Raw genomic sequence first — 23,466 nt, 5'->3', positions numbered from 1 at the left:
TCAGATCAGTTTTGTTCAGATTTAGAGGTCAGTTCAGATTTGGACTGGTTTTAAATCAGTGTCAGTTCAGAGTAAAGCACTGCTTTCAGATCAGTTTTGGATCAGTTTGTTTGGATTTAGATGAGTAAGTTAGGATTTAGACTGGTTTTCAATCAGTTTTAGACTCAGACTGGTCTTAGATCAGTGTCAGCTCAGAATACACTTCATTCAGATCAGTTTTGGATTAGTTTGTTTACATTTAGAAATGTTGGTTTGGATTTAGACTGGTTTCAGATCAGTATTGGATCAGTCAGTTTAGATTTAGAAGGGTCGTTATAGTTTTAGACTGCTTTCAGATCAGTTTTGGATCAGTTTGTTTGGATTTAGATGAGCAAGTTAGGATTTAGACTGGTTTTAGATCAGTGTCAGCTCAAAATACACTTCATTCAGATCAGTTTTTGGTTTAGTTTTCGGATAAGTAAGATTAGTCTCAAACTGCTTTCAGATCAGTTTTGGATTAGTTTGTTTACATTTAGAAGTGTTGGTTTGGATTTAGACTGGTTTCAGATCAGTTTTATTCAGATTTAGAAGAGTCAGTTCAGATTTAGACTGCTTTCAGGTCAGTTAAGAATAACACTCCAGACTCCATCACTGTGTTTGTCAACTTCTCTGCTGTGTGTGGTTTGTGTATCTGTGCTGTGTGTGTGTGTATCTGTGCTGTGTGTGTGTGTGTATCTCTGCTGTGTGTGTGTGTATCTGTGCTGTGTGTGTGTGTGTATCTCTGCTGTGTGTGTGTGTATCTGTGCTGTGTGTGGTTGGTTTGTGTATCTGTGCTGTGTTTGTTCAGAGATGTTTGCCGTCACACTCGTCTGCCAGAATCACGCCTGTGCTCAAATGAAGCGTCTGCTTCTGCTCACGTTAGCGCTGAGGTGTTAATTAGCGCAGCTGGTTGTGCGGCGGCCGGTGAAATGTGTGCGTCAGATTCCCAGCATTCCCGCCGCCGGCTGCGCAAGCGTTTGATGTGCCTGAATCGGGGCTTTGTCGCTCCGCCATCTTGGCTCTGTGGTGTGGGAGACGGCGCTGACTGACTCTATTGTGCTGCTGTTCTTTATTCGCTCTGCGGCTCTGGATTAATCGCACAGGCGCACTTTGACCCGCCGTGTCTAATATTTCTTCAGCTGCTTCCCAGAGGAACTCCATCACTTCTGACACACACACACCAGACACGCTGGAGGCTTCACACACACAGAATTATTGATTATACATTAAAATAAATCTGTAATTATCTCATAAGTACACACAGTGACTAGAAAGGACACTCAGTTTAAAAATACCACGGCTGAAATGCTCATGCAGTGATCACCAGCTGCTGGGTGACCGTGAACGCTGCACACATCCCTCACAAACTCACCATGAAGGCTTTCTCAGAGACATTTCTGTTGTTTCTTGTCTGCTCTTGTCATACTTTTCTTGTATTTTGGCTTTTCATTATATAAATATAAATATATTAGGCACTTCTAAATTTAGTTACCTCAAATGAAATTGTCCAAATATCAAAATATGATATATATATATATAAATATCTAGACAGAACTGATCGTATCAGCCTTTGACAACCAGATGTCCTGAATTCACTTCACAATCATAGTTTTAAGCAAAGTTATTCCCCCTCCTGTCAATTTTATGAAAGAAATTGTCAAATATTTCCAGAGCAATGTTCAACAGAGCAAGAAATGTACGAGCTGAACACCAGCATCTTGCACAATACCCAGAAATATGTAACACTTGGAAAATAATTAGTTTTACAGGAGGCAAATAATTGTCTTCAGCTGTATGTGTGTTAATGTTTGTGTGTGCGCATTTTCTTTCCATAATTCAGTGTAAAATATTAGTATTATCATAATAAAAGGTGTATATTTATATTTCTGCAGATTAAGTGTGATGTTTCTACATCAAGTAAAAGTATTGGTAACACTTTAATTTAAAGGACACCTGTTTTACCCCTTTTACAAGACCTAAGATGAGCCTTTGGTGTCTGCAGAATGTGTGTGTAAAGTAAATCCATCAGATTATTGATTATATAATGTACAAACGGCCAGTCTTGGGCTGCGTCCGAAACCGCCTACTACTCAGTAGGTGCTGCATTTGAATGTAAACGTACTACTCAGCCGTTAGAAAAGTGTGTTCTATACAGTATGAATGGAATTCGGACGTACTACATCCGCCATTTTGTCATGGTCACGTGACCTACCTGCGTCAGTTGCGTCGCCTCACTTCCGTTCATGAATTCTCTCACGGGGCATTATGGGATAGCACAGCGTGCATGGGATGCGCACTTTAAAATCTCGCAGGAAGTAGTAAGTCATCCGGGCACTTCTCGCCTACTGATTTTCGAATTCTATGAATTCGGACACACTACTCGGCTCGCATACTGATTTTAGCGTACTGTATAGTATGGAAGTATGCGGTTTCGGACGCAGCGATCGTGTCTGAGGACAGTGTAGCTGTTTTGGTAGCCTGTGGCTTTAAATGCAAATGAGCTGCTTCTCCCCGCCCACCGCTCCCACATCCGTGTGTGCTTCTCATCATGCGTTACGTCAGATAAACAGCAGTCAGAGACGGACACTGGTGAAGCTGAAATGCAGCTTATTCGTCAAAAATACCAAGTAAGATTATTTGATGTATTTGTGGAGGAGTTAATTCAAGCCTTTCTGAAATGATGAGTCTCACACCAATGTTGTTTGCAGCACACACACACACACACACTCATACATTCATTTTCTTTTCAGCTTAGTCCCTTTATTAATCAGGGGTTGCCACTGTGGAATGAACCGCCAACTTATCCAGCATATGTTTTACACAGCGGATGCCCTTCCAGCTGCAACCCAACACCTGTTCGCAGCCTATGCAGGTTCTGTTTACAAAAGTAGGCATCATTGGCAGGCATGTGCACGTCCTCGGCAGTAAGCGGACCGTGCGCGATTTCGCAGCCAGGAATACATCATTACATCAAGACTGATTACATTTTTGGGTGTATTATACCTTATTAATGCAGTATGTGACACTTTGAACGTCATTTGTAAGTAAAGACTTTGGCGTTTGCCTTTACGCTTCTGTCCTGACCTTGAAAATATAATTGTCTGAATCGTAAAAGCTGAAGTAAGATCGTGGGTAGGGTCGATCGCCATCTTTATTCGATTAATGGTGCAGCTCTAGTTCGAACATGCTTTAATCCTAGTTTTTACAACAACAAAAAGTGCTGTGGACATGTGCATACTTGTTATTGTGGAGACATGGCGACTGTCAATCAATTAAGTGGGCGGGGAAACCACACTCCTACATCACGCCCGGCTCATGTCCCTCCTACATCATGTGGGCCTCAAAATCACTGGGATTTGGATCCTATTTCAACGTTCGGAAATTTAATAAGGGGACTTGTTGTGTTTCTATCAGTCCAGTATGACAGTGGAGACACTAAACTACGGCTGACAAACCAAACGGCTGACAAATGTTGATTTTAAGAATAGGTGTCCTTTAAATCACAATTCGCAATATTAATAAACCATTAGCTATAACTATTAGCTCAATCAGCTACTAATTAGCAGCTTGGTAATAGTTTGTGAGGTGGTAGTCGGGTTTAGGTTTTGGGTAGGATTAGGGATGTAAAGTCATACTTTATAAGTGCTCATAAGTAGGGGTGTAACGATACACTCAGCTCACGATACGATGTGTATCACGATATAATGTTCACGATTTGATATGTATCACGATATTTGGAATAAAAATTGAAAATTTAACTGAAATGCAAATTTTACCAAGTAAACTATTTTTTATGTATTTCTTTTGTTTCAACTTGTTAAACTGAACCGTCTTTAAGAAAATGAATTAAACAGGCCTGTCTCTGGAAAATAAAACAATTTAAAAACTTCTTACAAATATTATTGAAATGACAGAGACAAAATTAAGGAACAATTTAAGTAAAGGTGCAAAAAAATAAGCTTTCTATTCAATTGAATTTAACAGTAAGAGCTTAAGGCTTTGCTTGGTCACTTGCGTTTTTTGTGTGTGCAAACAAAAATCCACATTTCCAGGTATTTAATTCATATTTAATTAAATTCATTTAGAGATATCTCTAATTACAATTGTGACTAGTCAAAACTCAGTTAGAGATATCTGCACATATTTATCAATGGAAGTCAATGGAGGAATATGACTAGTCATAATACATTTGCAGATATCTCCAATCTGATTTGGTACTAGTACAATTGTAATTGCAGATATCTCTAATTGTCATTCTGACTAGTCGAATTATAATTATGACTAGTCAAAATATAATTAGAGATATCTCAAAATATATTTATGGATAGTCAGAACAAAGGTTTAAATGCTAAAACGGCTTGCCATACGCGCGCGTCTATCATCCGCCCTCTGTAGTAACAGCTTTCGGTCAGCTCACGTCATGTGTGATTTTGCGGTCGCCAATACATCATTATATGAAGACAGAATGATATTTTAGGGTGAATTGTACCTTATAAATACAGTATGTGACTCTTTCAACACCATTAGGAGGTATCCCTGTCGCTGTGCAAAGTATGTAAATCACTGTGAAGACTAAAACTTCGGCTATGTGTGACCCAGTATGCGTGACAAAAAGCGGACGAGTCTAAAGCAATGACTGTACAACCGAAATGTTGCCAGACGTCTGATTTTGAGAGGATGGGCCATCCTCTATTTCAGCTCCACTCATCTTGGTCTGCTAACATTACTGCTGCTGCAATCTGAACTCACGTGCGACAGCAGGTGGAACGTAGCTCACATGCAAACAGCTCAACTAATAAGAGAAAACGGACGTCATATCGTAATCAAATCGTCATAACGCCACGATGCATATTGTGACATTTTTGCATCGCAATAAATCGTTACACCCCTACTCATAAGCATTCATCTCTTATTAACAGGCCTGCCGTACTCCAGTAGTAAATAGCGTGACTTGTGCCGTGAATGGAAGTGTGAGCGATGTGTCAGCTGATGAAGTAGAGCCTCATCTCTGTGTTTCGTGTGTGCAGGAGGTGAAGATCATGGTTCTGCCGTGTCGTAACGTGCAGCCGCTGGAGGAGGCGCTGGAGGACTGCAAGCGCGGGATCCTTCCCATCGTCCTGTACGCGGTGAGCAGGGAGAGTCTGAGCGCGCAGCAGCTGGAGGATCTGCAGACGCTGCGGGAGAGTCTGCCGTTCCCCGTCTGCTTCATCCGCGTGTCGGACGGTGGCGGTGGCGGCGCTCTGTTCACGCAGCTAGCGTCGCTGCAGCTGATTAGCGCCTCCGCGGGGAACTGCGCCTGCGGAGCTCCAGCAGCTCAGAGCGCCGGCCGCATGCAGGGTGTGCTGTGTGACAGTCTGGAGCGGCTGCAGCGAGTCCTGGTGCCGTTCACCCGACAGGTGCTGCAGAACCAGCAGGTGGAGGCGGCCACGCTCCTCAACACCATACACTGCCGCTGCCTCGACCTCTTCATCATACAGGTGACTAATGCTAATGCTAATTTTACATACCGCATACAGAGTCATACACACAAGAACTGCACGATGCTGGACACATCTTACAACACGATGTGCAGGTGAAGTCAGAATTATGAGCCCAACTTTGAGTTTGTTTTTATTTTTAAGTATTTCCCAAATGAAGTATAACAGATGCAGGAAATGTTCACAGTGTGTCTGATAATATTTGTTCTTCTTTTTTTATTTTATTTCGGCTAGAATGAAAGCAATTTTAATTGTTTAAACAGCATTTTAAGGTCAATATTATTCGCCCCTTTAATCTATGTTTTTTCCAACAATCTCCAGAACAAACCATCATTATACAATGACTTGCCTAATGACCCTAACCTGCCTAGTTACCCTAATTACCCTAGTGAAGCCTTTACATGTCTCTTTAAGCTGTATAGAAGTGTCTTGAAGAATATCTAGTCTAATAATATTTACTGTCATCATGACAAAGAGAGAATAAATCAGTTATTAGAGATGAGTTATTAACACTATTATGATTAGACATGTGTTGGAGAAATCTGCTCTCAGCTAAACAGAAATTGGGGGAAAATAAACAGGTGCTAATTTATCTCTGTTTTATTTTTTGTGGTAAGTCCTGAAAGTTCCAGCATCTTTGTTTATATAGAAAATGTTTTTTTTTTGTAAATAATCACATGCATTTGTCTGTAATAGCGCCATCTACAGGTAAAGTAAAATGTAAACTAATTTTTTTGACCAGTACTTTGTCTTAGTTTATGGAAATAACCCTTATATGACAGGATGCTATATTCCTGCTGCCGACTGTTTATCTCATTATTAATCAAACAACATTAGGCATGCGCACAATCACCCGCTACTCTCGACTGACGGACTGCTGTAGCTTTAATAAGAAACAAGTACAGTTTGTTCACGCACCTCCGTGAAGTTGGCACCCCATAAAAACAAATAATCCCCAAAACTATGTGCTACGTTTGTGCTGATTTGTGCCGCAAAAACGAACGTTTGTGCTGGTTTGGGGTCTGAGATATTAAGCATAATTTTTTTGACCGTGTGACGTCACTTTCCACCCCATGTTGCGCAAATGACTTCAAAACAGCACAGGTCGTTTGTGCTCGGTTTGTGCTGGTTTGTGCCGTTAAAACGAACACGGTATCTGTTTTCCTCTTTTAGATATAAGCAAAATATTTCGGGAGCCGTGACGTCACTCTCCACCCCATTTCCTCCAAATCGCGCAAAACTGGTGTCTTTCGTTAGTGCTGGATTTGTGCTGGTTTGTGCCGTTAAAATAAACACTTTATCTATTTTCGTTGTTTAGATATAATCAAAATATTTCGGGAGCCGTGACGTCATTCTCCACCCCAGGTTGTCTAAATCACACCAAACTGGTCTCATTTGTTAGTGCTGGATTTGTGCTGGTTTGTGCCGTTAAAATAAACACTTTATCTATTTTTATTGTTTAGATATTGCCTTATCAAAATATTTAGGGAGCCGCGACGTCACTCTCCACCCCAGGTTTTCTAAATCGCACAAAACAGTTGACATTCTTTAGTGCTGGATTTGTGCTGGTTTGTGCTATTAAAATAAACACTTTATCTGTTTGTATTGTTTAGATATTGCCTTATCAAAACGCTTCGGCACAAATCAGCACAAACGAATGGCATAGTTTTGGGGATTATTTGTTTTTATGGGGTGCCAACTTCACGGAGGTTGTTCACGCACAGTTTGTTTCGTTTATATGTTTATATTCTGTAGTATTTCCATAATTTCCTTCTTGTTAGTTTGTTTTTGTTGATGGTTTTGTTTATTTTCAGTTTTTCGTTTGTGAATTTTTTGAAATTGTATTTCAGTTGACGAACAGTATTTAGCGTAGTTGTTAAAGTTGCAATTGAAAGCGTAATCGTTTAACCAATAGTTTTAGTCTTTGTTCACTGATCAGTTTTTCCTCCGCAGAGTCGGTGCTTATTAATTCTGAAAACCATTATTCCCATTTGCTAACTGTTATTTAAATCTTTCATTGACTGTTGATTGTTTCGTTTAGCTTCAGTTTTAATTAATTGTTAGAAAATTTCATTATTTTTATTTCAATTTCATTACATTTTTTTTAAATTGTAAAAAAAAAAAATTCATTAATTTATTTTCTTTTTCTGCTTAGTCCCTTTATTCATCAGGGGTCGCCACAGCGGAATGAACCGCCAACTATTCCAGTATATGTTTTACACTGCGAATACCCCTCCAGCCACAACCTAACACTGGGGAAACACACACTTGCATTCACACTCGTACACTATGGCCAGTGTAGTTGATCAGTTCCCCTATAGCGCATGTGTTTGGACTGTTAGGGAAACCCACGCCAACACGGGGAGAACATGCAAACTCCACACAGAAACACCAACTGACCCAGCTGGGGCTCGAACCGTTGACTTTCTTAATGTGAGGTGATCGTGCTACCCACTGTGCCACCGTGCCGCCCATTATTGTATTTCAGTTAACAAAAGAATATTTTACATTATTTATTTACCGTTAAATGCTCATTTAAACCAATATTTTTAATTTGCTGACATGTGTGTGTGTATATATATATATATATATAACCCTTGTGTGTGTGCGCAGGCATTCGACATGCAGAGGGATCTCCAGATCACGCCGCGGCGTCTGGAGTACACGCGGGAGAAGGAGGGCGAGCTGTTCTGCTCTCTGATGGCCATCGCCAACCGCAAGCAGGAGGAGATGAAGGAGATGATCGTGGAGACGCTGAGCAGCATGAAGGAGCAGCTGCTGGAGGACGCGCAGAACCTGGACTTCACAGGTCAGAGGTCTTGCACATCTGACCAAACACCCCATACTCACTCTCGACCAAAGCTAGTGGTGTCACAGGGCGTGTCTGAAGTTGGGGCTGAAGCGATCGTCAAAGCAGCGTCAGCCAATGAAATTCAGTCAGCAATAGGCCACTGTCTAGCAGGTGTATTTGCATACAGCGATCTGATTGGCTGACGCTTCCGTCGGCGCTTGAAAAGTTGAGCTAGTCCCAACTTCTGAAGCGGCGCCATTCGGCAACGCCTGCCGTCACCCATTCAAAATGAATGGGAGGCTTTGATGCTCACGAGGCGTCAGTTTTAGACGTTTTTAAAGACACTATTCACCCAGAAATGCCAATTCTGTCATAATTTACTCTCGTTTCAACCCTGTTTGAGTTTCACACATGAAGATATTCTGAAGAACGCTGGAAAAGCTGTTTATTTACTCCTCCTATGGAAGTCGATGTCTGTTTTTCTTCTGTCATTGAGTAAATAGAGGGAATGTGCAGTTTTGGGGTGAACTGTCCCTTTAAATATTAGCTAAATGTTTATTTGCACTGAATCCTCAACTGTTAATTCATTTATTCAGCATGTTGAGGTTTTAAATGATGCTGTGAAACCTGTGAGAGCCCAGACTGATTTAACCATGCCTTTACTAGAGAGTGTGTGTGTGTGTGTGTGTGTGTGTGTGTGTGTGTGTGTGTGTGTGTGTGTGTGTGTGTGTGTGTGTCAGGGGAATCCCACTAATGCTGCTGGTATTGTGTGTTCATTGTGCGTCACGTGTCTGTCTTGTTACTAGAGCAGCTGATTACAAGACACAAAAGTGTGTGTGTGGATCTGGGAAACACACAGTGTGTGTGAAACAGCACTGCTGCAATAGTTTGCTAACTGAAGTTAGCAGTTGTGGTTATAAATAGTTTATTTGTAAGTAACACACATCAGATGGTTTGATGCCTCCACATGCCTGATTATTAAAGCTGCGCTGCTAATTAAACACAGTAGTGCATCTTTAATGCAGTAATCTGGCTTTAAACATGGTGTTTGTTTGACTAGCTGTGGTGTGTTGTAGATATCATCATGTCGTCTAACGGCGAGCCGGTGAGCTCTAAAGACATCAAGGTGTGCATCAGTCAGATTCAGGATCTGATCGTCAACAGACTCAATCAGGCGGTGGCCAACAAACTGACCAACTCGGTGGATTACCTGCGGGAGAGCTTCGTGGGAACACTGGAGAGATGCCTCGGCAGCCTGGAGAAGTCCACACCTGAGTCCTGCGCACACAACGTCACGTCCAACCATCTCAAACAGGTGCACACACAACACCTAAACACACATCGCATACAACGTCACATACAGACATCACAGTCGTGTATACAGAGCATCGGGAAAGGATTCACAGCGCTTCACTTTTCCCACATGTGTTAATGCCACAGCCTTATTCCAAAATAGATATAATTGATTGATCTCCTCAACATTCTGCACACAATCCCCCATAATGACCATGTGAAGAGTTTTTGAAGTTGCTGATACATCAGATGTACATCAGTGTTCCAGGCTTTGCTCAATACTCTGTTGATGCTCCTTTAGGATTTAGGTCTGGGCTCTGGCTGGGCCATTCACCGAGTTGTTGTTGTTGTGGTGCTCCATTGATATGTTGGCGGTGTGCTTTGGGTCATTGTCCTGCTGGAAGATGAAGCGTGGCCCCAGTCTGAGGTGGAGAGCACTCTTGTGCAGGTCTTCATTCAGGATGTCTCTGTACATCGCTGCATTCATCTTTCCCTCTATCCTGACTAGTCTTCCAGCTCCTGCTGCTGAAACACATCCCCACAGCATGATGCCAACACCACCATGCTTCACTGTAGGGATGCTGTTAGCCTGCTGATGAGCGCCGCCTGCTGTTCTCCAGACGTAACGCCTGGCGTTCACTCCAAACAGTTCAGTTTGAGTCTCATCAGAGCAGAGAGTTTAGTTTCTGATGCTCTGAGAGTCCTTCAGATGCAAACTCCAGGCGGGGAGTGTCTTCCGTCTGGCCGCTCTACCATACAGATGCCTGATTGGTGGATTGCTGCACAGATGGTTGTCCTTCTGTAAGGTTCTCCTCTCTCCACTGAAGAACGCTGGAGCTCAGACAGAGTGACCATCGGGTTATTGATCACCTCCCTGACTAAGACTCTTCTCCCCTGATCACTCAGCTTAGATGGCCGGGCAGCTCTAGGAAGAGTCCTGCTGGTTAAACATCTTCCACTTACGGATGATGGAGGCCGCTGTGCTCACTGGAGCTTCAGAGCAGCAGAAATGTTTCTGTCACCTTCCCCAGCCTTGTGCCTCCAGACAATCCTGTCTCAGAGCTCTAAAGACAGTTCCTTTGACTTCATGCTTGGTTTGTGCTTTGTCATGCACTGTCAACCCTGGGCCCTTATATAGACAGGTGTAGCTGAACTGAGCACAGGTGAACTCCAGTGAAGCTGCTGAAACATCTCCAGAATGATCAGTGGAGACAGAATGAAGCTGAGCTCAATGTAGAGCTTCAGACAAAGCCTGTGAATACTGATGTACATGTGATCGCACAGCTTTTTCAAAAACTGGAATACGGCTGTAACATAAACAAATGTGGAAAAAGTGAAGCGGCATCAATACTTTGCGGATGCTCGGTACAACACCTCAAACACACATCACACCCAACACTCGTCGCGTACAGCACCTCAAACACACACTCATGTTGTGCTGTATTTGGTGTTGTGCTGTAGATCCTGAATGCGGCGTATCACGTGGAGGTCACCTTCCACTCCGGTTCATCCGTCACGCGTCTCTTCTGGGAGCAGATCAAACAGGTACGTTATCCACAGCGCCCCGCTCATCTGATTACCCATGATGCTCTACTGCTGATGGCTTCCGTTTTCCTCAGATCATCCACCGCATCACATGGGTCAATCCTCCAGCCATCACGGCCGAGTGGAAGCGGAAGGTCGCGCAGGACGCCATCGAGAGCCTGAGCGCCGCCAAACTGGCCAAGAGCATCTGTTCCCAGTTCAGGACGAGGCTCAACAGCTCACACGAGGCCTTCGCCGCATCGCTACGACAGGTCACACACTCCCATCCAGAAGTATTAACAATAGCAATCAGGGCTGGGCATTATGAAAAATAGAATATATTCTGATAATGATATACAAGTCAGAGTTATTCACCCTCATGTGTAGTTTCCCCAATTTCTGTGTAACAGAGAGCAGATTTCTCCAACACATGTCTAATCATAACAGTGTTAATAACTCATCTCTAATAACTGATTTATTCTCTCTTTGTCATGCTGACAGCACATTATATTAGACTAGATATTCTTCAAGTGACATGTAAAGGCTTCACTAGGGTAATTAGGGTAAAGTTAGTGTAATTAGGCAAGTCATTGTATAACAGTGGTTTGTTCTGGAGACTATCGACAACAAAATAGCTTAATAATAAGGGCTAATAATATTGACCTTTAAATGCTGTTCAAAAACTTATTTTATTCTAGCCGAAATAAAACAAATAAGACCTTCTCCAGAAGAACCAGAAATACTGTGAACAATTCCTGAATCTGTTCTACATCATCTGGGAAATATTTAAAGGGCCATGAAACCCCCTTGTTTCAGCAGGGTGTTTTCACAACTCTACTTTGGAAAAAGCCAGAAAAGTGGGCGTGTCCAGCTCTGGGGGAGTGTCGGAGGAAGAAAAGAGGCACGATGTGGGAGTGTCTATTTGGGCACGCGACTGTGTTTACATGGACATCTGTAGTCGAATTATTTGCCAAATGATTAAATGTTGGACTTTAACTGCAGTTTGGCTCTTTCATTCAGGGAATTCATTCATGCCTCTCTCGACAAATGAGATATTTGATTGGAGGAGCTGCTCTAAGCGTGTATTTTTCATGCAATGTTTGATACCGCACGGCGAATGAGAGAAAAAAACCCTCCGCATTTCCCGGAAACTTAGATGCACAGGGGAGGTAGTGTCAGAAAGCCGCGTGTGTTATTCCAGTCACTAAATGCGGTGAAAATCCAACACGAGGTTATAGTTTGGTTGTGATGCTAACATGTTTACACTCAGTGCAATAGTTAACTTAGTTCGATACGAACAAACTGAATAAACAAAGAGCACTGGTCACTCACTTACCAAATCTGTAGAGACAGAACAATCACCAGCAACTAGAGCTGCGTCTTTATTAAGAGGAGACTAAAGCGAATCCAGATCTCAGCGTTTGCAGATGAGAACAGCTCTCAGGTAAACAATAATCCTCCTTAGACACGTAAGTTATTGTTGTCGAGCGTCGCGTACACTGTTAATCCACACGTGACTCCAGCTGAGCTCTCACAGAGAGAAAATGAAAACAAAACTGAACTGCAGCAAACTATAAAAGCAACACTTCACGCTTGTTTTGCCAACACAACGTGGCGTCTCTGCCGTCTAAACACTGTGACAGTAATGAATATTAATGAAGTTGCACAATAGAGCGCGCTGATTGGTTTGAACCAAGCCTTACTCATGCATTAATGCAGCACACTGTAAGACGTAATAAGACACACTCTGGCACAGGCGTCCAGTCTGCACGCTGGAATACACACTATTATCTCATGACCGTGACGCAGCTTCAAAAATTCGTTTCAAACCGGAAGTACGAATTTGCTTGAAATAACGCAAAAACAACCAATTTACACTTTTTAGTGAAATATAGGTGTCCTAATAGTGTTTTTAGCAGTGTGGGACACATATACCACTGACAACAGCTCAACACATGTGTTCTGGTGTTTCCTGACCCTTTAACAAAGAGAAAAATTCAAAGGGGGTGAATAATTCTGACTTTAACTGTATATATTAGTTCATTTATGAAAATCATTTATGTTATGTTATGTGTGTGTTTGTGTGTGTGTGTGTGTAGCTGGAGGAGGGCCATACGGGGCGTCTGGAGCGAACTGAAGATCTGTGGTTGCGGGTTCGGAAAGATCATGCGCCGAGACTCGCACGACTGTCACTGGAGAGCCGATCGCTGAGAGACATTCTGCTGCACGGTGTGTGTGTGTGTGTGTGTGTGTGTGTGTGTGTGTGTGTGTGTGTGTCAATCTGAGTGTGTTACGTTTTAATAAGTTGTCTAAGGAGAGTAAACGTAACATTTACAATATTAGATTATTACTGGAGTCGATGGATGGAAAATACACAAGGACACAAACTTTACAATCAATCTGTTTATTCCTCTTATGAGGAGAAGAAAGATGAAGCCAACAAAAGAGAGGCATATATGTGTGTGCTTTGTACAATGCATAAAAAAACAAAAAGAAATACAATCAAACCAAACGTTTCAGAGGAAAAGGAAGCCAAAGCAAACCAAAAGCCGCCTAAACTAGAACACAAGATCTCCTCTAAACTTACTAACGACAATCAAAATGTGAGAAAGAAGCTGAAGTCTGCAGCGTTTGCGATGACAGTAACAAAAACTTCCTGAAATAATAAACAAAAATACAAAATTCTAACACTTACCTAGTGTTTCTGAACAGTAAAGATGCCTACGGGCAAAATGTATGTCGCGCGACTTGGTAACCGAATTCTTATTAATTACTTAGTAACCTAATCCCTTTTCCCCAAAAAGGAATGATAAACCCTTTAACCACTCTGACTTAATTTACTTTGATTTATATTTATTCAGAGACACGGAACAAAACATACAGCATAAGCGAGCGAACACACACACACACACACACACTGAGCACTCTGTAAAACAAGGCATGCCGGAACGAAGGCCAATTGGTCCACGAGGATTGTGCTGCGTTTCTGTGGAGACTCAGGCTACGTCCGAAACCGCATACTTCCATACTATATAGTACGCTAAAATCAGTATGCGAGAAGTACCCAAATGTCTTACGACTTCCGGGGAGATTCTGTAGTGCGCATCCCATGCATGCTGCGCTATCCCATGATGCCCCGTGAGCGAATTCATAAATGGAAGCAAAGCGACGCAACTGACGCAGGTAGGTCACGTGACCATGACAAAATGGCGGATGTAGTACGTCTGAATTTCATTCCTTCTTTTCACATTCATACTGTATAGAACGCACTTTACTAATGACCGAGTAGTACGTTTACATTCAAATGCAGCACCTACTGAGTAGTAGGCGGTTTCGGACGCAGCCTTCGTGTTTTTTTTGGCCCTCCAGATCTCGGCACAGGTCACATGACTGAAAACTCGATTGGAAACACTGTACACTAAACTCTGATCATCTGACGTTAACGCATTAAAATCGACAAGCTGAAACTTAATATAGTTACCATTAGTTAAAATGCAGCTAAATTCTATCTGCTGGTCGTTTCGTTTAATAAAACAGTTGCAATCCGATTAAGAATACGATTTTAACGTTATTAGGCATTAACTAAGAAACTGACGTCAGCTAACGTTAGTAAAATCTGTAGATTTGATTGTGAGTGTAGTTATGGTGCCTAATGTTAAATAATGGAGTGTTAATGTACAGAGTTAATGTTCAATGAAATATTTCAGCATATAATCGGCCAGATTAACATGTGAACATACCAGTGTTTGAACTATTATGCTAATTAACTATTTAAGTCTCCAAGCGTTTGTCGCAGTTATAAACAACCACTGCTTTTCCAATCGAAATATCTTTTAAAACTAAGTTTATTAAACATAATTACTCGATGTACTTCGAGATGTCTATGATACCAATATTTTGGGCATTCATTATCACCGTATATTAGATTATTGAATATTGGTGTATGTCTCGTGTGGGTTTGTGTTGTGTCTTAGGGAAGCCAAAGCTGGGTCGTGAGCTGGGTCGTGGTCAGTACGGTGTGGTGTATCTGTGTGACAGCTGGGCTGGACGTCACCCCTGCGCGCTCAAATCTGTGGTTCCGCCTGACGACAAACACTGGAACGACCTGGCGCTGGAGTTCCACTACACACGGTACTTGCACAGCACCCCCTGCTGCACTGGAGACCCACCGCAATCTCGTTAACCATTCACGATTTAGAATTATAAAAATAATATCTATATTTTCCTTTTAACATTTTATAGTGTAGTATTAGTGCATTTTATTGAATAGGTTTAAAAAGAATTGTATAATGTTCACAATTGTAACTTAATAATTTAATAAATACAGTTTAGTAAAGTTTATTATTTTTAAATTTATGAAATCTTAATTTGTATGAGTAGTCGTGTTCATTGATATCGATATTTTTATTTTAAAAATAAAAAAAAATGTTTGTCATTGTAATTTGTCATTTTAATAATGCGTATATGATTTGATGTTTTGATTACTGATCAGTTAAATTCTCTCTATTATTATTTTATTTAACCTTTTTATTTCTATAATAATAATATTTAAAATTGTTTTGATATTTTAATTTACAGTTTATCTTGGTGCATTTTATTCATTTGAAAAGTTTGTTCAAGTTGAAAAGTTTGTTTTGTTATTAGTGTTAATTATTGTTATGATTGATGTCATATATAAAAATGCAGTGCTAATAAAATTATTGCTTGTGTTGTTGATTCGTAATAGTAATACTTATTACTAGGGATGCACCGATATTAAAATTCTGTGCCGAAACCAAAAAATCAGGAAGAACTTGGCTGAAAATTGAAAGTATGTTATAATAATTGAATAACACTATTATTTTATTTCATTTATTTATTTTATTTAATAACACTATTATTTTATTTCATTTATTTATTTTAATAACATTATTATTTTATTTATTTATTTATTTTATTTAATAACACTTATTTTATTTTATTTATTTATTTTATTTAATAACACTATTATTTTATTTCATTTATTTATTTTAATAACATTATTATTTTATTTATTTATTTTATTTAATAACACTATTATTAAGTAATACATAATAATTTTGTCTATTTAACTCTATATTAACTTTAAAATAAAGACACAAGCCAATTAAATAAGCACATTTGATTGACAGTAAACGAGTCGAGAGGCATCAGCTTACCAGCGTTGCCATGACAGCACAGTACTGCTATTAAAGCAGCAGGAACGAGTAAACCATGAATAAAAATATCCTGTCAGAGCGTGATTTGAGCAGACTCTGCATTAACCACAAATGCTCAGCAGAAAAGCAGAGATAAGTACACGTGTGGAATATCCATAGAGCGTGATAATAAACTATTTTAAACTGTAAAAGCAGTGAAAGAGTGAAACCTGCGCGCTGACTAGCCTTTTTTTGTAAAGCTCAAATTTTCTTCAGAAAATATGGTGCATTCCTACTTCTAAATGTTATTGCTGATCGATTACAGTGTCATTTGTATAATAAATAAATAAAATAAAATGTGCGTGTGTGTATATATATATACGTATGTAAATAAACAAAACCCGTAACGTTAATCTATATTGTTATGAATTGTCGTTGTGATATCGGTGTTCTTGTGTGGTCAGGTCTCTGCCGAAACACGAGCGGTTAGTGAATCTGCACGGGTCGGTCATCGATCACTCCTACAGCGGTGGATCCAGTATCGCTGTTCTGCTGATCATGGAGCGCTTGCACAGAGACCTCTATACGGGACTGAAGGTACACGGCCAGTGTGTGTGTGTGTGTGTGTGTGTGTGCGTGCGTGCGTGTGTGTTTTTTGCTCCTCTTGATTTAATGTTTTGCCATGACATATAAATGTGGCTGTGCTAGTGTTTGGGTGTTATGGTAAGTTATTTAGTTAGATGAGCTCCAGATTTGGCTTCAGTACTGAATAATCTAATGTATACGCACACATATAATACTGTAGAGCTTCCTACTGAAGATATGAATTCAACAGAGAGATCTGTGAGGGGGAACACTTATATGCTGAGCGTGTGTGTACAATACATCATTTTAAAGCATTGTCCATCTCTCCCTCAGGCGGGTCTGTCCCTGAAGGAGCGTCTTCTGATCGCTCTGGATGTGGTGGAGGGGATTCGCTTCCTGCACAGTCAGGGTCTCCTGCACCGCGACATCAAGCTGAAGAACGTCCTGGTGAGAGTCTGCATCCTCCCTGAAGCACACTTCATAAGGCTGTCATGCTCCATAATTCTTCATAAGGCTTTAAAACGCTTTCTTAAGGCTTCATAAAGCTGCTTCATAACACTTCATAAGTCTATGCCGTCATACATAACATTTCATTATGCTTCATAATGTTGCAAAATGCTTCACAAGTCTTCATTAGGCTTCATAAGGCTTCAAAGCATTTTAAAACGCTTTCTTAAGGCTTCATTATTCTGCTTTATAACATTTCATGAGGCTGCTTTGTTTCATAAAGCTACATAACGCATAAGGCTTCATAACACTTCAAAATACTTCATGAGGCATAATTTGTGACCTTTTAAAAATATTTATAAGGCTGTGTCAAGCTTCATATGCTTCATAAGGCTTAAAAACGTTCCTAAACACTTCATAAGTCTTAAAAACGTTTCTAAACACTTCATAAGGCTTAAAAACGTTCCTATACACTTCATATGGCGTCATAGGGCTTCATAAGACTTAAAAACGTTTCTAAACACTTCATATGGCTTCATAAGGCTTACAAACGTTCCTAAACATTTCATATGGCTTCATAAGGCTTAAAAATGTTCCTAAACACTTCATAAGGCTTAAAAACGTTTCTAAACACTTCATAAGGCTTCATAAGGCTTTAAAATGTTCCTAAACACTTCATAAGGCTTAAAAACGTTTCTAAACACTTCATAAGGCTTCATAAGGCTTTAAAATGTTCCTAAACACTTCATAAGGCTTAAAAACGTTTCTAAACACTTCATAAGGCTTCATAAGGCTTTAAAATGTTCCTAAACACTTCATAAGGCTTACAAACGTTCCTAAACACTTCATATGGCTTCATAAGGCTAAAAAACGTTTCTAAACACTTCATATGGCTTCATAAGGCTTAAAAAGGTTCCTAAACACTTCATAAGGCTTCATAAGGCTTAAAAACGTTCCTAAACACTTCATAAGGCCTCATAAGGCTTAAAAACGTTTCTAAACACTTCAAATGGCTTCATAAGGCTTAAAAACGTTTCTAAACACTTCATATGGCTTCAAAATGCATCTTCAAAATGCTTTTTTTCTTTTCTGTAATGCTTCATGAGGCTGCTTCATAAAGCTTCATAACACTTAAATGCTTCATAAGGCATCAGTTTTAAACGGCCTCGTGCTGGAGTTTACAGTAGTCAATTAAGACTTGGCTCATCAGACTCCTACATTTGTTGTCTTGTGTTTTATCATTATTATACATTGTGTGCATGTTGTTCTTGTGGTAGCAGACCTCAAATAAACGCTAATTAATAAAGATGTTTGCTCGTTATTTTGAGCGCTGGGAACTCTGAATGACTCATTTTTATATTCTTTAGTTCTGACTGATTTCATGTGTTTTGCCTGTAGCTCATCATCAGCCCTTGTGCTCCGTGACTCATTTCCCAGCAGGCTTCAAGACATTACTGCTTCATAAAAGGCTTCATACTACTTTCTTACACTACATACGGGCTCATTTTTAGTGAATCATAAGTTCATAGCACTTCATAAGTCTTTATAATGCCTTATAACACTTCATGAGGCTTTATAAAACATTGTGGTGCATAAGAAGTATCAAGAAACCTGTATGTAGTGCTGTAAGGCTTTATGAAGCCATATGTAGTTTTATAAAGTCTCGTGCAGCATGAAGTTGTATGAGGCATTATAAAACCTTATAAAACACTACAAGAGCATTACCATCTCTTTAAAGCCTTAAGAAATGTTGTACAAAGATTTTGTAATGGCTTTGTAGTGTTTTATGAGGCTTTAATAATGCTTCGTAAGGCCTCAGTACATCTCTTCATAAGGTTTTATAATGATTCATAAAGCTTCATAAGGTTTTATAATGATTCACAGTGCTTTATAACAACTCACAAGTCTTTGTAACATTGCATAAGACCTAATAGCATGTTGTAAACTTCCTAAGACTTTGCAGTGCATCATAAAGCTCTTATAATGCTTGATGCTTTATAGCACTGAACAGTTGTTCATAAAGGGTATCAGACTTCATAAGGGTTCATGTTTTGTACTGCCTCATTACTTCATAATGTTTTCTAAATGCTTTTTACTGCGTTGAATCGTTTGTATTATGCTATATAGGACTTCATAATGCTTCATAAAGACTTCATAAGGCTTCATGATGCCGGTTTGTGTTCCTCTGTGCAGCTGGACAAGCAGAACCGGGCGAAGATCACGGATCTGGGCTTCTGTAAACCCGAGGCCATGATGTCCGGCAGTATCGTGGGGACGCCCATCCACATGGCCCCAGAGTTATTCACAGGTCTGAGATCAGCGGGGCATTGCATTAGAACAGATGTGAAATGCTTAATATAAATGATTATTATTTAGACTAATTAAGTTGATGTTTGAATCTTGGACGGAAGATTCCAGTCAATGATTTTAGAACAGTTCAAGAACGAAATATTAAAAACTCGTTTACAGACTCGCAGTTGATGAAGACTAAATGTCCGTTTATTAGTGAAAATGATTCATCGCAGTGTTTATTTTTCAATGAATAGCCACAATTGTACGTCATATTCTTTCATCTGATTGCAGAATTTAGTTATTTTTATTGTCAAATATTACAATATCTCATTATAACTGATTAAACGATACAGGTAATCTTCATTTTTCTCAACATTATTCGTATATTAAAGTTGTTTGTGTAAATATGGCAGTAATAATTCCAATAATTCAGTAAAGTTTGCTGTATAACGATCTTTACTTGCTCTTCCTGACTGCACACGTGTGTTTGTGTATTCAGGAAAGTACGATAACTCGGTGGACGTGTATGCGTTCGGGATACTCTTCTGGTATCTGTGCTCCGGCTCCGTCAAACTCCCAGAAGCCTTCGAGAAGTGCGCCAGTAAAGACCAGCTGTGGACCAACGTCAAGAAAGGTGAAGCGCAGGGCATTCTGGGAAATAACTGTTTCACTTTTCTGTTGTTTACATTGAACACTTTAGCAGTTTTGTAGATTACATTTAGATTACTTGGTGTTTTTTTGTAGGTTGTATTTAGATTACTTTTGTGCTCTTGTAAATTACATTTACATTACTTGGTGTTTTTTAGGTTATATTTAGATTACTTTTGCACTTTTTTAGATTACATTAGATTACTTTTGCGATCCTTTGTAGATTACATTTACATTGCTTTTGCGCTCTTGTAGATTATATGTAGATTTCTTTTGCGATCCTTTTTTTAGATTACTTTTTGTGTCTTTTATAGATTGTTTAGATTACTTTTCCGATCTTTTGTATATTACATTTTGATTTTTGCGCTCTTGTAGATTACATGTAGATTACATTTTCGGTCTTTTGTAGATTACATTAAGATTACTGTTCCACCTTTGTACATTACATTTAGATTACTTTTGTGCTCTTGTAGATTACATTTAGATTATCTTTTTGGTCTTTTTTAGGTTATATTTAGGTTACTTTTGCACTCTTTTGTAGATTACATTTAAATTACTTTTGTGCTCTTGTAAATTACATGTAGATTACTTTTTTGGTCTTTTGTAGATTACATTTAGATTACTTTTGTGCTCTTGTAGATTACATTTAGATTTCTTCTATTTTGCAGATTACATTTAGATTACTTTTGTCCTCTTGTAGATTACATTTAGATTTTTTTTGGTCTTTTTTAGGTTATATTTAGGTTACTTTTGCACTCTTTTGTAGATTACATTTAAATTACTTTTGTGCTCTTGTAAATTACATGTAGATTACTTTTTTGGTCTTTTGTAGATTACATTAAGATTACTGTTGCACTCTTGTAGATTACATTTAAATAACTTTTTTTATTATTATTACATTTTTTTATTATATTTAGATTAGTATTGTGCTAATGCTTGTTTTTCATCACGTCACACGCATGTTTGTGTGTCAGGCTGTCGTCCGGAGCGTCTGCCGGTCTTTGATGAGGAGTGTTGGCAGCTGATGGAGGCGTGCTGGAATGGAGATCCGTCGCAGCGCCCCCTGCTGGGCATCGTTCAACCCGGCCTGCAGAGCATCATGGAGAGACTGTGTGGAGAGAAGAGCCTGGAGGACTCCAACTGACTACACACACACACATATTTATACACACACACATTATATATAAATATATATAGTCCTAAAGAGAAAAACGAAACTGACTGAGGGCCGATGTGTCTCTGCCTGCGAACAAACGTCACACATTTCCCAAAGGACAGATTTTACGTGTCGAGTTTGTGTTTCAGACAACCGACGCTCCTTTTTAGATGGTGTTTAAACTGGTTTACATTTATCCTCTGACTTTTCTTTTTTAATAAAATGATTGGACCAATTCACTGGACTGGTTTACTCTGATGTTCAACAGTGTTTTAACACCGATGATGATGATGGCGGTATAATATGAGCATCGCACTCTTTAGAGCACAGGTGTTAAACTCAGCTCCTGGAGGGCCGCAGCTCAGCACAGTTCAGCTTTACCCCTAATTAATCACACCTGATCAGACTAATCGAGTCCTTCAGGCTTGTTTGAATCCTGCAGGTGAGTGTTGGAGCAGAGCTGCGGCTCTCCAGGAGCGGAGTTAGACACCCCTGAGTTACAGCTTGATAATGTCAGGGAAATGTTCATATTTTCATCTTTTAAACATGAGCAAGAGTTTATGCATTTTTGGATCTTGTAATATGGCTATATTCATCGTTTTGGTTGGTAAGAACTTTTTTTTTAATACATTTATCTAAAACAAACTACTAATAATTATTAAGGTGAGGCAGTGGTGCAGTAGGTAGTGCTGTCGCCTCACAGCAAAAAGGTCGCTGGTTCAAACCTCGGCTCAGTTGGTGTTTCTGTGTGGAGTTTGCATGTTCTCCCTGCATTCACGTGGGTTTCCTCCGGGTGCTCCGGTTTCCCCCACAGTCCAAAGATGTGGTACAGGTGAATTGGGTAGGCTAAATTGTCTGTAATATGAGTGTGTGTGGATGTTTCCCAGAGATGGGTTGCGTAAAAACTTGCTGGATAAGTTGGCGGTTCATTCCGCTGTGGCGACCCCGGATTAATTAAATGACTAAGCTGACAAGAAAATGAGTGAATGAATAATAATTATTAATGTTGCCTATATATATTTGTTTTTTTATGTTTCTATATATATTGAGTTTGAATAGCGCTGGGTGATTAATAGTTTTTCACATAATATATATATGTGTGCATTTTTATATATTTATTATGTATATGTGGTACATACATAAACACTAACACTGTAATGCTGATATTTAAATGTATATATATTTTTATCATATAAATATCTAATATAAATGAACATTTTCTTAATCATGTTCATGTATTTAAATATACATGGTTAATATATGCAGTACACACACATAATATATATATATATATATATATATATATATATATGATGCGTGATTAATTTTTGCCCAGCTCTAGTTATAAAATGTTCACGCCATGAATTATCTTTTTTTTTTTATATGGTCTCCATTAGTGAATATATACTAACACATAATGTGAGGAAATGACAGACTCTTTAATTTGTAATCAAAACAAACAGGTTTTAGAGGATTTTTTTTTTATTTTATATATACACACACACATATACACACACATATATATATTTATTTATTTATTTATTACAGGGCGATGCGGTGGCACAGTAGGTCGCCTCACAGCACTCAGGATGCTGGTTGGAGTCCCAGCTGGCTCAGTTGGTGCTCCTGTGTGGAGTTTGCATGCTTCAAAAAAAAAACAGTTTTGAAGTTGAAGTTTTAAACAGGAAAAAATTGGGTGGAAGAAAAATTGTTTTCAGAACAAAAGGAAAAAGTTTTAAAGAGGAAAATATTGTATTATTTGAAGAATTTTTTTTTTAAGTTACCTTATTATTTATTCTTAAGTTTTGAACAGAAAAATTTTTAAAGCGGAAAAATAGTAAAAACAAAAATAAAAATAAGGTCAAGAAAGGGTTTAAAGAAAAAAGGTTTTGATTGAAAAAAATACAAAATTGAGGTGATTTTTTTTTATTAGTTGAAGAACAAAAATTTGAAAAAAGTACAACATCTGAGGGAAAAACATTTGCAAGAAAATCAGTGAAAATTTTGGCCAAAAGTTGCAAGAAAAAGTTTCAAAGAGGAAAATGTTTGGGTGTAAAAAAAAGTTTTGAAGAGGGAAAA

General features: G+C 39.2%; 1 protein-coding gene across 3 annotated transcripts in view; it reads left to right on the top strand.

Annotated features, from left to right (window-relative positions):
• Positions 1-21,622, top strand: part of dstyk (dual serine/threonine and tyrosine protein kinase) — a 35,189-nt gene extending 13,567 nt beyond the window's left edge. The window contains exons 3-15 of one of the 3 annotated variants that reach the window (XR_012397343.1): positions 5,046-5,495; positions 8,109-8,304; positions 9,363-9,601; positions 11,041-11,124; positions 11,199-11,375; positions 13,203-13,332; positions 15,078-15,234; positions 16,724-16,856; positions 17,178-17,291; positions 19,485-19,599; positions 20,083-20,327; positions 20,390-20,532; positions 20,750-21,622. Coding sequence is in view for 2 of the 3 variants with exons in the window: in XM_005168270.6 (XP_005168327.1) it covers positions 5,046-5,495; positions 8,109-8,304; positions 9,363-9,601; positions 11,041-11,124; positions 11,199-11,375; positions 13,203-13,332; positions 15,078-15,234; positions 16,724-16,856; positions 17,178-17,291; positions 19,485-19,599; positions 20,083-20,217; positions 21,206-21,375 (2,100 nt within the window). In the remaining variant the exon portion in view is untranslated. 3 annotated transcript variants of the gene reach the window in all.
• The last annotated feature ends 1,844 nt before the right edge of the window (positions 21,623-23,466 follow it).

The sequence above is a fragment of the Danio rerio genome, chromosome 22, assembly GCF_049306965.1.
Source record: "Danio rerio strain Tuebingen ecotype United States chromosome 22, GRCz12tu, whole genome shotgun sequence".
Classification (NCBI taxonomy): Eukaryota; Metazoa; Chordata; class Actinopteri; order Cypriniformes; family Danionidae; genus Danio; species Danio rerio.
Note: the sequence above shows the minus strand (reverse complement) of the source record. Positions and strands in the feature narration are given on the sequence as shown.